This window comes from Macrobrachium nipponense, chromosome 19, assembly GCF_015104395.2.
Source record: "Macrobrachium nipponense isolate FS-2020 chromosome 19, ASM1510439v2, whole genome shotgun sequence".
NCBI lineage: Eukaryota > Metazoa > Arthropoda > Malacostraca > Decapoda > Palaemonidae > Macrobrachium > Macrobrachium nipponense.
The window spans coordinates 72869700-72885016 of NC_061088.1; the positions used below are offsets into that span (position 1 = coordinate 72869700).

At 39.5% G+C, this 15317-nt stretch overlaps 1 protein-coding gene across 1 annotated transcript in view; it reads left to right on the forward strand.

The window, feature by feature from the left end:
- LOC135218163 (protein HIRA-like) overlaps positions 1 to 15317 on the forward strand; it is a 104541-nt gene that overhangs the window by 20517 nt on the left and 68707 nt on the right. Inside the window, exons 3-4 of the mRNA XM_064254316.1 lie at positions 7402 to 7537; positions 10520 to 10693. Coding sequence (XP_064110386.1) covers positions 7402 to 7537; positions 10520 to 10693 — 310 coding nt within the window. The remainder of the gene's footprint in view (positions 1 to 7401; positions 7538 to 10519; positions 10694 to 15317) is intronic.

Consider the following 15317-nt stretch of genomic DNA (forward strand, 5'->3'; position numbering starts at 1 on the left):
TGATGAAGTTTGAATCAGATACGTGTTTGGAAGGTGCCTCTATGCTAATCCTAATAAATTGTCATCACCTAAGAAGGTAATTCCAGTGATACTACTCTCTTAGGCTCTTTCAGATTTTCTCATGTTCATTAACTGAGTTTGATTTGGGCATTTCTGGCCAGAGAGTAATTACTCAAAAGCTAAGTAAATAGGTAAGATACGTATTTATAATGTTAAAATAAAAAAGAAACATCCAGAAGTAAAAACCATTATTAAATAGGTGTATTGACTTTATGTTATATTTGGAACAAAGTCAAGTAGGACTTTTGTCACAAGGATACATTTCTTGATTGCACCTACTGTATTTTAGGTATTGAGAAACAAGTTGGACATATTTTTTTTTTGTATTCTCAGTTTATGTTGAATTTTAGTTTTGTATATGAGACTTACCCAGTAATTATATAGCTATTAGTTTCCAACGTACGGCAGCGTTTCGATTGTTCAGTGTATATATACAGTGCCATCCCCCAATGGCAATACTAGGAACAACTTAGCAAAGCACTTCTATCTGTTTCCTGCTGCACTTGACTAAACATCGAGTACTTAGAACAGCTTGCTCTTATTTGTTCCTACACGGTATACAAATCGTCGCTCCATTGCAATAGGAATTACTTTAGGCGAAGCCTGGATGCAGCCGCTGAATTTTTAAACAAGGCAGTACGGTAGTTAACTACCATCCGGTCATTGGTTATGCCAAGACCGAGGTTGAGCGTTCAATTTGCTTTCGGCCGCCGCCGTGTGAGCACGCTTCTCTCTGCGCGCTCTGCCCAAATGTTTGCTGAACGCATTCGTAGCCTTTGAGCAGGATGAGTCTCGTCCTTTGTTTGTTTAATTCAGATTATCATCAAGCTAGATAGTATTTGTATTCTCCAGGAATAGTTCTTGAATGTAACTCCATTCAATTAGGCCTAATACTTTTGCATACATGTTTTATGCTATGCGCAAGATGTTGGTTAATAATTGCCTTAAGTAAGCATGATTTTACATCATTCCTTTAGGCCAAGCTTTTGTGTTTAGATTTTGTTTACCAGTCATTGATCATTAGCCTGACACCTGAAAGTAGTTACCTTGAAATAGTTCTCGAATGTTATTCCATTCTTGTATCTTAAAACCTTTGCATTTATTATTTACTACTGGGATTAGGCTACGTGTAAGTCGCTGGTTAATGATTACCTTTAAAAGTAATTCGTGAAGGTTGCATCATTCCCCTAGGTTATACCGTGCTTTTGGGATTTTGTTTGCCAGCCATTGGCTATTATAGTCACATGCCATCGGTAATAGTTACCTTAGAGTAAGTTGTGAATGTTAGGACATTCTTTTAGGCCAAACGTAAATTTACCGTAAGAATATTATACTAGCCTAGCCTACACTAGGGTAATCAGTACCATCTTCACATATAGGGTAGCCTAACCTACACTACACAGCATACTTTATACATATATGACATAGTAATTATTAATTTCAGCTAATTCTCTTGGTTCAATGCACATTGGCTTATGATAATTCAGTACAAAGAGAAATTGAATAACATTTAACAAGTTAGCCTCGCATATGCTATGATGATGCCGTCACGGTACATATATTGTATATATACAAATACAGTAGCCTAGCCTACAGTACAGTGGACCCCCCGTATTCGCGTTCTCCAGATTCGCGGACTCACACATTCGCGGATTTCTCTGGGGAATGTTTCCCTGCATTATTCGCGGAAAATTCGCGCATTCGTGGTATTTTTCTATGATAAATATCCACAAATTCCTGGTTTTTTTGATGAATTTAATCATAAAATGCACTTTTTGTGATAAAACTATTAAAAAAACCAAGTATGAAAATTTTTAGTGGGTTTTTCTTGAGTTTTAACTAACAAAATAGGCTGTTTTTAGCATTTTCATAGGGGTTCCAAACATTCGCGGGTTCTAACTATTCATGGGGGGGTCTGGTACGCATCCCCCACGAATACGGGGGGACCACTGTATACTGTATACTACATATAAGATATAATTTAGTAATTTATTAATATAAGCCAATTTTGGAGGTTCAATGCATTCTGACTATGATATATCAGTAGAAAAAAAAAATTGTACACGAAACGGGAATCAGATTCGGACCAACATCAGCATACCTAATTGAGCAATGTCAGGCTGCTGACAGCTATGTATTTTTATGAAATAAAAGCACAATGAATATGCATCATTTCCGTGAATCTTTTAAAAAGTTATACATTACTGTATCCAATAATATTGTATGTATTTTCATATTGATGTATCATAAAATACTAACAAAGCAGTCAATGTTTTGGTTTGGAAATCAGCTGATGCGCTGTATTTTCATTTTATTTCACCATATTTAACTCAGTTTGGAGTGAATTGCCTTGCTTCTAGTTAGCATAAAATATCTAGATATACTTAACTTATATGAGACAAGGTAATTTGTCATTATACGATGTGTTTTTAAGTTGAAATATGAATTTAATACACCTTGTGAACTAAATTTTTTTTTTTTAATAGATTGCATTGTGACCATGTTTATTGTGTAAAAATATTATGTGATTTCGTTCGGTATTTTTGCTTGATTTCTTTGTAGTACGAGCTTTACAGTTAGTTACATTACTTATCTTTTATCGGCGTGAAAACAACAGTAAAATGTGTTCTTTGAAGACCTGAAGTTTTGATTAAAATTATCCTCACTCAATTTTATCTACGGTTGTGTTTGATGGCATAAGTTTACTGGACTTATATCCTTGTTGCCGATGCATGATAATAGTCATTAGCAGCTCGAAAAGTGAGCTGCGTGTGTGGAGAGGCGGGGGGAGCTGGGGAAAAACTGTCATATGTTCAGCTGCAAACCTTTCTTGCTCAAGTTGCTTCCCAGTCATTTTAGTTGTGGGTGGTCGTAAAGTTGATCAGTTGTAACTCGCATAGGTCGTAAGTCGACATCTAGCTGTAGAATAAGATTTTGTATATACTTACCCAGTACAGTAGGGCCTCGTTAATCGTGGGGGATAGGGCCCAGAACCCCCCATGATAAGTAAATACCCGTGTTATCCTGGTACCCCCCCTAAAAATTGCTTTAAACTGCCTACTTTAATAAATAACCCACCAAGACCACTATTTCAATGTTTATAACTGCCTACTTTAGTTCAAGCACCAAATATGTCTTCAACTATCACCTTAAACTAAATTCAAGACAGTTTCAAAGTTATTCTTTCCTATCTTCAATTTCCCCTTCATCAAATCAGCAAACAAAAGTATAATTAACTAACAATTCCTTTCTATTTTCATGATTTGGCTGCTGCACCAAACTAAAAGTACATAGTATATCTATTTTGTGAATGAACATATTTATGATAGAAAAAACATGATTTACTGTAATGATTACAGCACCCAACTATAATATTAATGTATAAACAGCAAAATACAGCAATAAAAATCTATTTTTGTCTTTTGTTTACGTTTAGAATCAGCTGATGCACGTTTATTACCAAAAGAATTATTTTGGAAAACAATTTAGTTGCTAAAAGAAACTAATTTATTAATGGAATTATTATTATTTTTAACTTTGTATATATTAGTTTATGATATTATGATACAGTAATTCATATTTCATTGAGAGAGAGAGAGAGAGAGAGAGAGAGAGAGAGAGAGAGAGAGAGAGAGAGAGAGAGAGAGAGAGAGAGAGAACAGCTTGGGATGAGAGTAACTGTTGAATAGCTTGAGAGAGCAGCTTGGGATGAGAATACTGTTACTAGCTTAGCTGGAGAATAGCACAATGAAATTTTTATTTTAAATATTTTTATGGTGATAAGAAATGAAACATGGATAGTGATAAGATATTCTTTTGCATACTGTTATAATGTGAAAATCATTTAGTCAACTATAAAAGTTGTATTAAAGCAGTTTCGTAAATCACAGAATAATAGATCAGTATTATAGTTTTTTTCTGTAAGTGATGAGAGAGAGAGAGATAGAGAGAGACGAGAGAGAGAGAGAGAGAGAGAGAGAGAGAGAGAGAGAGAGAGAGAGAGAGAGAGAGAGATTTTGCTATTTACATTCATAGTATTTGAAAATTTGTAAATGAGTGTATCCTAAAAATGCATTTAGTCATGAAAAGAAGAAGAAAACACAGTAATTAGTGAATCTTGCTCTACGATAAAATTCGAAATTTCGTTAATTTTCCGAGGATATACGTAGTATTTGGGCTCCACAAAAAAATTAAGTAAAGTGATTTATGACAGAATTTAGAGGATACTTACGTAAAAATACATCGGTAGTTTGTAGAACGGTGTAACCACTCGCATTGTGTAAAAATAGTATGTACCAACGAGACTAGGTTTGGTGACGTCACGGTTGTCATACATATTTTTTTCATGAATGAATATACATTCATGATTTAAAAAAATAGTTACTGTACTGCTTAGAGTACCATACTGTAAAATTAATGTAATCACATCAAAATAAAGTAATCATTGCATGCTGTAAACATGTAAAGTGTATTTTCATCTTTTGAAAAATGCATTCCCCTAGGAATTATTCCTTGAAGAGGCTTTTTATTATGAAGATATGCCAATAATATATAAGGTATGCGTTTTATTATGAATATATGACAATAATATATAAGGTAAAAATGGTTTTATTACATTTACGCTTCGTCACCGATCGCAAACAACAATACAATAATCTATGACAATTATCGTTTGTATGACTGCAGTGTTCAGAGAAGTTGATTACGTTATACCAAAACAATAATGAAGTTCGAATTGAAAAGTAATGTTTTCCTAAATGTTATTACTACTGTAATTACACCACTACTATTAACATTTCTAAAAGGTTAAGAATGGCAAAGGTGCTGTTAAGTGTAACTCAATGTTTACATTTCTGCTGGCCGTTCAACTACAAGTTGATGTTAATGATGTGGAATTATTCCATGAATAGGCTATAATATTATGAAGGTATGCCAAGAATATATAAGGTGAGAATGGTTTTATTACCTTTATTGTCACTTAATATCATAATGTGAATCTGTTCATGCATTTGCTGGTTACCGGAACCGGACAAGGCTTAGCCTACAACGGACAAGCCCTCGATGCTGCGATTCATACCAGTGATATAGATTGAGAAGTGGTCCGAGGAAAAACCCGTGATTAACTGAATCCGTGATTGCTGATCCGCGACTAAGCGAGGCCCCACTGTAATTATATGATCGGAGCCCACCATCCTCCCCTCTGGTGGACATTATGCTCAAAACAATATAGAACTTTGCTAAGTTGTTCCTAGTATTGCCGTTGGGGGATGGCACTGTATACCTCCACTGAACAATCATAGCACTACCCACAAAATTTGAATTCGGCTGCTGTATGTTCGAAACTAATAACTATGTAATTACTGGTAAGTAAATACAAAACCTTATTTTATGATAAAAATATCATTTTTTTTGTCATAACTCCTTTATATCCTTAGGTTCTTTCGATGCTTATTAAGAGACCATGAAAACACCTGTATAACCATGTTGAAGTCCTTCCTATCTTGCTAAGTGTTTTTCCCAAAGGATATATCTTCTATGCTGTGTGGTGCTAATGAATGCTCTGGAATTGGGTAGAGTCCTCATGCCTATATTACACATTTGTCCAGTGAAATCCCAGTGCATTGTTGAGCTTGGGAGAAGAGGTACAAGTAGCCATCACTTCCAAAGGAAATCCCTGAACCTCCAAACCTAGATTCCTTTCTGTAATGGATGGTATACCCTGACTATTCACTGTCTCCACCTTGGTCAGGAAGGGACGCTTAGGTATTTGAGATAATGGAGTTCTTCATCTTAGAAACCACTAGGTTCTTGTCTGTGGTGCTCTTTATTGTTTATTGGAGGCGGGGAGCAGTCTGCAATATGACTAGGTCAAGACAGATTATGGTATCAGCGGGCTAGTCCTTCTGTGGTGGTCACTGTAACCATGTTACATTCTCATTATGCCGCACAACTAGTGCACTACATCTTTTTCTTCATTGTCCTTTATAGTAGTTTAGGAGAGAAAAGGAATTGCCATTTGAAATGCTGACTTATATGTTTCCTGGCAAATTCACAGCAGTGTCTTTGGATGTTTTGGAAATCAAAAGGCTTTAGGATATAGACTGGATAATCCTCAATCTGCCCTTAAAATTGGTCTTTGATGGAGGAGAAGCATAATCAAATTTCATACTCCTAATCAAATTTTGAACCTGGAATAGGTTGAGAACTCATTCTTAGTCAAGGCATTTTGTTTCTTTTCTCTTATTCCAGATGAGGAACCAGAGAATCAAACCTTTTTGTAAATTCTGGAATTCCTAAAGACCGAGAAGGGACTGGCAAGGGAAATCTACTGTGTATGCTGGAGGTTAGGCCCTCCTGCTAGATGTCAGAACTGTGGCCAAGACATTACCCAAGGCTCTCACTCATATCTTGGCATCAGCCCTATAGATTTGGTTTCATGAAGTGACATTTAAGCATTATTATTGCTGGTTTGTTTTTGTTTATATTTTCAATTACTCTCTTGACCTCTGGCACCACTGTCCAGTCACCATTTATGATGACTGACTTTGAAATGTTTCTTCAGCTTGCCATAAAGACAATATTCATTGTGAAGGTCAGTTTTCAATTTTCATTGTGTTCATACCAGTTGTCCAACAGATTTGACTGTGGCTGTTCCATATTCTCCGAACTGTCATTGATTGTGAGGCATCATCCACCATTGGTGATGGAGCAGTGTTTGTTCTTCAAAAACATAATGCCACTGGTTTAAGATACCATTGATATCACAAGAGAATCATGTCCTTTAGGTTGGAGCAGTAAGTGGATATGTTGACTTGCTCAGTGGGCAGTTCCAGGTACCATAGAATAGGTTATAAATTTCTGTTCTAACATTTTTGCAAACTTTAAATCAAACATAATGTCTTTTAGTATGTAAACCTTCCTGGTTACATGAATTGCCTACGACCAGATCCAGCAACTCACTACATAAGTGTACCTTTTGTGTTCTAAGGTGTTTGATCTTATAGTAACAGTTGATTTTGAATCATAATAGTAAGAGTTGGTGATATTGCTTTTCTTGAGAAATGGGATTTCACAATACAGTAAGGTTATTGTGAATGAGTTTCTCAGGTAGTTTTTTCCTTGGATGTTTTTTGTTTTTTTTTATCTTGTTCATGATTATTTTCATTTACCTTGTTTAACATGAGTTTTTTGTGTATTTTATTTTGTCATTTATGTTGAAATTCATTCTCGTAAAATAACATTATTGCTGTGTAATAAGTTCAGTAAATAGTGAATGCCTTGATTTTTTTTCTGTTATGATGCTGTATATTTTCTGAATATTTGATTTTATCTCTGTGTTAGGTGCCTCGTTTGTTGTGTCAACTAGATCAGCATCTTGGATGTGTGAATTGCGTACGATGGTCTCATGCGGGTCGTTACTTGGCATCAGCTGGTGATGACAAAGTTATAATTATATGGCAACAAAGTAGACTTGGAGGTAATTCCTTCTTTTTTATCATTTGATTTAAAAGATGCTTTAATCCAGAATTAAATGAAATAGTACAACTGAACTGGAAAGTTTGGCTTGGGCAAGTATTCATACATCAATTTTGTTCTATATGTTTATGTTCCTTCAGAAGTACAAACCATGTTATTTTACATAGCCCTTAAATGTCTGTGCTATATATGTAGGTATATGTATTATTTTTTTAAGGATTATACTAGTCCAGTCATTCATTACCTTTATCAAGCTCACTGGCATAAAAAAAATATAGGAATGGAATAATTGATATGTGCTTGTTCAAAGATTTGTCCAAAGTGCTGGCTGTATCATGCCCTCTTTAACTCCAAAGAAACGTACGCCATAATTTTCAAGGAGAGGGTGGATGAATCGTGAAAATGGGAAAATAGAAGTAAGTTTCGAAGATTAACAGTAGTCTACAAAACAGTCAGGATGGTCACGGACACAGTAACAATAGAATGGTGTTGTTAGAAAAAAAAAGAGAAGAAAAGGCATTAAAAAAACTGAGAGCATTATTCTTAACAGGATCAAATGAGGCCAGCATAAATCTTAACAGCTGAGCTGAGGGAGAGAATGAATTGAGGTTCATGTAAGATAAACTAGGTGTAATATTTAGTAAATTTGAATTTGAAGGCAGTTTGAAATAGTTTCTTCATCCAAATTGTTAAAGTAGGACAGAACTGAGATTTCATTATAGAATGAGTTGGTGCAGTCTGACAACCAAAGCTATTGTTATTGGAGAGACTGATATTGATATCGTGGAACAGAAATTATTGACACTAGATGTAATGGAGATTATAGGTGAATAGTACAGGATTAGTGTGTGAGAGTCGATAACCATATGGCAATTATATATATATATATGAGCTTCCTTATCTTTTATGAATTATTTTGTGTGTAATATGAAGTGACTGGTTTTATCAAAATAAATTTGGAGAATGGTCATTTTCTTTTTGATGTTAGAATGCTCTATAGACTTGGTTTGTACTGCAATTTGCCTTGCTGCCATAAATTATTGCAAAAGTATGTTGAAAAACAAGGTTTTAACCCTCTGAGATCCTGTTGACATCAAATGATGTCAATATATTCCGTCCTAGAAATTCCAAGAGAGTGAAGGAGAAAGTACCTTGAGGAAAGTGGCCATGTCATTGCTTTGGGAAAATTTTTGGGGCTGAATTAGTACTGTATATTGATTGTAACAGATTGTATGGGGAGGGATGCTAAGTGATAGAGAGTTTGATGCCCTGGGGAGGGATGCTAAGTGATAGAGAGTTTGATGCCCAAAGTTCATATGATCAGAAAATAGGGAAAAAAGGGGGTTTGAGCACCATGCTGTGCTGTTAGGGCACATCTGAGAAGGGGTAGAATGTTTCTATTAGCTCATGGACACCAAAGTGGCAGCAGTCACTGGCAGAGCAATACAAGATGGCCGACCTCGGCTACCCACGAAGACGAGGCCGGGAGGAGTGGGGATGGCCTGGCCAGCCTTAGGGAGGGGGGGGTGCAAGCCTCCATAAAGTGCACTAGCAACCCCTCCAAGGACGGGGGACCCCCTAGCCCGAGCATCTTCCAAATCACCGCCATCTTGGATGCCTCCGACTCTGGAAGAAGTGAGAATGATGAAAAAGCTTCCCCCTTCCCGGGAATCAAATTAACTCCCGAAGAAGAAGGAGTGACATTAAAAACATCAGCCTGATGGCCTCCCGATAGTTCCAGCGACGAATCAATGGAAGAAAAGGAAGGAGACACAGGAACAATGCAACTATGGGGGTTGAATACTGCAGGAGACGAAGCATCGGGAAGGGACGAAAAACCTTCCCAAGAAGGAAGGGTTGAAACCCTCCGATGTTTTCTCTTGCTATAAAACGACTTCCACCGCTCTTAGGCCATGCCCGGCATTCCATGCAAGGATTCGTTATAGTACAAAAATTAGAACGGCACCTACTGCATGTGATGTGGGGGTCAGTCGCTGCCGAAGCCAAAAAACGAGAACACAGAAAACCTGGAATTCCGGGGCACACGTTGACGAGGCTGAGAAGGAGCAGAAGCCATAATATCAGCCAAACACACATACACTAAACACAAGCGAAACAGGCAATGAATTGGAAAAAGGCCAAGAGAGGTTAACACGACTCTCGCCAAGGCGGTCAAAGAAAAGACTGACGCACTGGTGTAGGTGCATGGTCCTTGACCACTCTTCACCCAAGCTACACACGCGTTGCCAGATATCACAAGATTCCTCTCTTTCATCTGCTTTTTAACCGGATCCAGCTAGGCGCTAGAAATTATCCTATTGTTAAGACCTCAGGTTTGTAGCTATGAAAAATACAAATTGTCATAGAAAATTTGTCTTATTAGGCAGGCAAAAGAATAGCGAAGCACCCTCGATTGAATGGGAAGAAATTGCTGTACTAATGATAAAAGTCCTATTAGTAAACGGAGCCGCAGAAAAGAAAAAGGGTAAAAGAAGGTCATTATAAATGAAGAAGTTGCAGAACAGTGTGCACAGCTGCTGTAAAGAAAACTTTGGAAATTTAGATTTTTTTGACTAGTGATTATAAGGAATGAGCGGATTCCAACTGGCGCGAAGAATTATCCTATTGTTAAGACCTCAGGTTTGTTAACTAAGAAAAATACAAGTTGGCTAAAAAATTGTCATTTTGTCAGAGAAGCAGTGTAAAAGGCAGAAGAGAATGGAGAGAAAGAACCCATTTGCCATCTAACCCCATTGAAGAAAATTCTGATTTAAAAACTTTAATGATGGTGATGAACTTTGCCAGAGTGGTTGGTCTAATGGCAACAGGTAAAAGATTGTGTATAATTGAAATTATGAAAAATAATTTTCTCACCAAATGTGGGGGTAAAGTGTTTAAATCAGAACTTAATTGTTGTTGCAGAGCATATGCAATGAATCTTCCAATTGGAGTTTGATAGAGATTTTATGCATTGCCATTTCAGGAGGTGCAGTGTTTGGTTCGAATGTTGTGAATGTCGAGTCGTGGCGTAGCGTAACTACTCTTAGGGGTCATAATGGAGATATTTTAGATGTTGCCTGGTCTCCAGGAGATGTTTGGCTCGCATCAGCTTCAGTTGACAATAATGTTATTATATGGAACACTGCAAAGTGGCCAGGTAAGTTTCTTTTGATTTGGTACCTGTTATGTTCTTCATTATGTATTTTTGGGACAAATGCATTGATTCCTTTGCTGTGAACTAAATTTATTGACTATTTCCATAGGATGGTTTTTATGTGCCTTAATGAATCTTGCATTTAATAGGGTTTCAAAAGTTCCTTGTAATGAGAGACAGTAAGTTAACTCCCTTCTGAATGGTTATAATCTGCAGGATTTTACTTGATTAGTCTTTGCTTAAATTCTTAACATTGAACCTTTTTTTATTTTTCTTGTGTTCTTATAGTTCCATTGAAGATTTGGATGCATGTGATATCACCTAATATGTTTGTCTGTGTTGAAGGTGTGTGGAAAGAGCAAAAATGTCAGCTAGAGAGTAATCTTGATCATTTTAATTATTAGCATTGAAAGTACCATAATTTTATGTTGTGCTTGTGACAATTCCATCATTGTGCCACTTAAAGCTATTAAACTAGTTTCTTAAATTTAAAATACCTGTCAGATATATACTTAGCTATTTGACTCCGTCGTCCGACAGAAATTCGAATTTCGCGCACACGCTACCTGTAGGTCAGGTGATCTACTTACCTGCCGCTGGGTGGCAGGACTAGGAACCATCCCCATGTTCTATCATATTTTTTCTGTCGGCCATACTGGCAACATCGTTGTGGGTATCTCCGGCTGGATTCGTATTTTGCATCGCAATTGATCTTCGTTTGGACTTCTCGGTGACGTATTTGCATTGATTGTACTGGCATACGCGATTGTGGACCGTTTTTGGAATTTGATTTGGATTGTTCAACATGATGTCTGATTCTGGAAATGTGGTGAGAATGTGTGTGAATGTGGGTTGTAAAGTTAGGATGCCGAAGGCATCGATTGATCCTCATACTATTTGCAGGAAATGCAGGATGTATGAATGTTCTTTTGGTAATACTTGTAATGAATGCAAGGATTTGAGTGAGGAAGAATGGAAATCTCTAACCTCATACGTGAAGAAGTTAGAAAGAAACAGGGTGAGGAGGTCTTCTTCCAAACCTTTATCTAGTTCTAGCGGGGTTATTAGTAATATTATACCCTCTTCTCCTTTTACTGCCCCATCTAATGTACCTGCTCCTTTATTAGAACACACAGATTCGGCATCTGAGATAGCGAATCTTAAAGCCGCCCTTCGGAAAATGGAAACCAAAATGGCGGCCTATGAAGGTAAGCAGTGTGATTATAGTGCGTGGATAGTGATATAAGTGTCCCCGAGTGCAGTGGAGGGGCGTCTGATTGTCTTCACAATGCTCCCAGGCCTAGACCTCTTTCAAGCTCCCAAGCCCAGAGGAGAAGGAATGTCAAAAGCCGTAAGGAGGTTGTGGAGGATCCCCAACAGTCAGACGTCCCTTCGGCATTTTCTGTATCGCCACAGAATGCCAGAGAACGTTACAGAAAAAGCGTTCTGCGTGAGTGTTTCTCCTCCTCGGAGAATTCCTCACCTAAAAGAGGGTGGAGATCGGCGGATCTTTCTCGCCCCCTTAAAAGACGTTTGGATGAACCCAGGATTACTTCTAGTCCTGAGCGTTTTCAAGAGGACCATCCAGTAATTAAACAACCGAGGGTAGACAATAATGAAGAGACTAAAAGAATCCTTCGCACTATGCAGGATTCCATCACTTCTCTTGTGGGAGTTCTGTATAAAGACCCTCCCAGAAGGAAAGACGATTTCCTGCCTATTAAGAAGTCTAGGCTATCGAGGGTTCAGACTCGCCATAGTATTTTGTCTTCCTCTGATTTGGAATCGGATTCATCAGCCTTGCATAGGCCGAACAGGATCCGTTCTCCTGTCAAACGCAGGCACGAGACGCCAGACAAGAGCGTCGAGTTTACGAGACGTGAAACGTCAGCCAGGCGCGAGCGTCAAGATAGGCGCGTCACGCCAACCAGAAGCAGGACGCCTCCCAGGAGCGAGGCTCCAGGCAAGAGCCAGGACGCTACGAGGCGCGAGACGTCAACAAAAAGCAGGATACCTCTCAGGAGAGAGTCCGTCAGGCAAAGCGTCAGGACGCTCCAAAGCGGTTGACGCCAGCCAGAAGCAATGACGCCTCCCAGGATCGAGGCGCGAGGCAAGAGCCAGGACGCTTCGAGGCGCGAGACGTCAACAAGAAGCAGGACGCCTCTCAGGAGAGAGTCGTCAGGCAAGCGCGAGGACGCTCCTAAGCGGTTGACGCCAGCAAGAAGCAGGACGCCTCCCACGGGAGCGGCTTCTCCTGATAGAGAATCGGTCAGGAAAGAGCGATCTCCTTCTAACCTGGAACTGGAAGAGATTTCTGAGGAAGAAGTTTCAACTAACGAGGGACTTTCCAATTATAAAGTTTTAGCCTCGTTACTTCTAGAGGAGTTTGCGGATTCTCTTAGTCCTGCAGCTCCTCCTTCGCCGAGATCTCTGTTTTCGAGCACAAAAACCCCGAAATCCTCGGCTTTCTTAAAGATGAAACCGGCGATCTCAATGAAGAAAGCCCTCCAGTCTTTAGATTCGTGGCTTTTATCTAAAAAGGAAACTTTGAGAACGGTTTATTGCTCTCCTCCCTCCAAACTGACGGGGAAAAGAGGCATTTGGTATAAGACAGAAGAGGCGATGGGATTGATGCTCCCTTCGTCGGCAGATTCAGATTTCTCGAGTCTTGTAGAGTCTGTGAGAAGACAGTCTCTCAATTCAGCAAAGGCGTCATGGAGTATGTCGGAATTAGATCAGCACCTTAAGGGAATTTTTCACGTCTTAGAGGTGTTCAACTTCTTGGATTGGTCTCTTGGGGTGCTGGCTAAGAAGCACGAGTGAGCCAGATTTTCTAGTTCCAGAAACTTTGCACAGTGTCCTATCTTGTATGGATAAGGCTGTGCAAGATGGTTCTGGTGAGTTAGCGGCTCTTTTTGGATCTGGAATGTTAAAGAAAAGATCTCTTTACAGTTCCTTTCTGACGAAAGGAGTTTCCCCTTCTCAGAGGTCCGCTCTATTATTCGCACCTAGGTCAGAACATCTGTTTCCTTCATCTTTAGTGAAGGATGTTGCGAGATCCTTGTCGGAAAAGGCTACGCAGGACCTTCTTGTACAATCTACAAAGAAAGTAGACCTGCAGTTAAGACTCAGAAGAAGGTGGCTCGGACTCCAGTGGTGCCCTTTCGTGGAGCCCCTTCAACTCGATCAACTTCGGAGAGAAGACCCTTCGACAAGCGAGGGAGGTCTTCCTTCCGCTCTTTTAAAAAGAGCAAATAGCAGCCATGTCCTCCAAGCACAGGTAGGGGCCAGACTTCAATACTTTCTGGATGCCTGTCCGTAAGAGAAGCAGATCCCTGGACTCTGTCTGTCCTACAGAAGGGGTACATCATTCCCTTCGTAGACAGACCTCCTTTGGCAACATCTCCAAAGGATTTGTCGACGAGTTACAAGGACCCTGGACTGAACGAGACTCTACTTCAGACGGTGGTGTCGATGAGGGACAAGAATGCAATAGAGCTAGTGCAAGATCCTTTCTCCCCGGGGTTTTACAACCGCCTTTTCTTGGTTCCAAAGGCTTCGGGGGGATGGAGACCCGTCCTAGATGTAAGCGTCCTGAACAGGTACGTGGAGAAAAGAAGTTCTCCATGGAGACTTCAGCTTCAGTTCTGTCTTCCCTACGTCAGGGAGATTGGATGGTATCCCTGGACCTTCAGGATGCTTACTTTCATGTTCCGATTCACCCATCGTCAAGAAAATATCTAAGATTTGTTGTTCAAGGACAAATCTTCCAATTCAGGGCCTTGTGCTTCGGCCTATCGACCGCCCCTCAGGTATTTACGTATCTGATGCGGAACGTGGCCAAATGGCTTCATTTAGAAGGGATACACATCTCAATGTATCTCGACGATTGGCTAAAATCCGGGCCAAGTCAGAGAAACGGTGTTTGGAGGACCTACAGTCTACTTTGAACCTAGCAAAGACGTTAGGATTACTCGTGAACCTCGAGAAATCGCAGATGATCCCCAGTCAGAACTTAGTCTATTTGGGGATTCGGATGGATTCTCGGGGTTTTCGGGCTTTTCCGTCCCAGGAAAGGATTGCTCGGGGATTACAAAAAATCTCGAGCTTCCTAGAAAAAGAACGGAGTTTGGTGAGGGAGTGGTTAAGTCTTCTGGGAACCCTTTCCTCACTAGAACAGTTCATTTCGCTAGGAAGACTCCACCTTCGCCCTCTTCAATTCCTCTTAAGAAGAATTTGGAGTTGGAAGAACGGACAGCTTTCGGACACTTTCAGTATTCCTCTGGAAGTAAAGAATCATCTGAAGTGGTGGATTTTTCCCTTAGAAAAGAACGAGGGCTTGTCTCTAGAAGTTCGGAACCCAAACCTAATCTTGTTCTCAGACGCTTCAGAGAAGGGTGGGGAGCGACTCTAGGGACAAAAGAAATATCAGGCCAATGGAGGAAGGATCAGCTAGACTGGCATATAAACTCCAAAGAACTTTATGCCGTTCTTCTAGCTCTAAAAGCCTTCGAGACACAGGTGTTAGGTCAAGTGGTACAGGTCAACTCGGACAACACCACAGCGTTGGCCTATATCAAGAAACAAGGGGGAACTCACTCTCTTTCTCTGTTCCATATAACAAAAG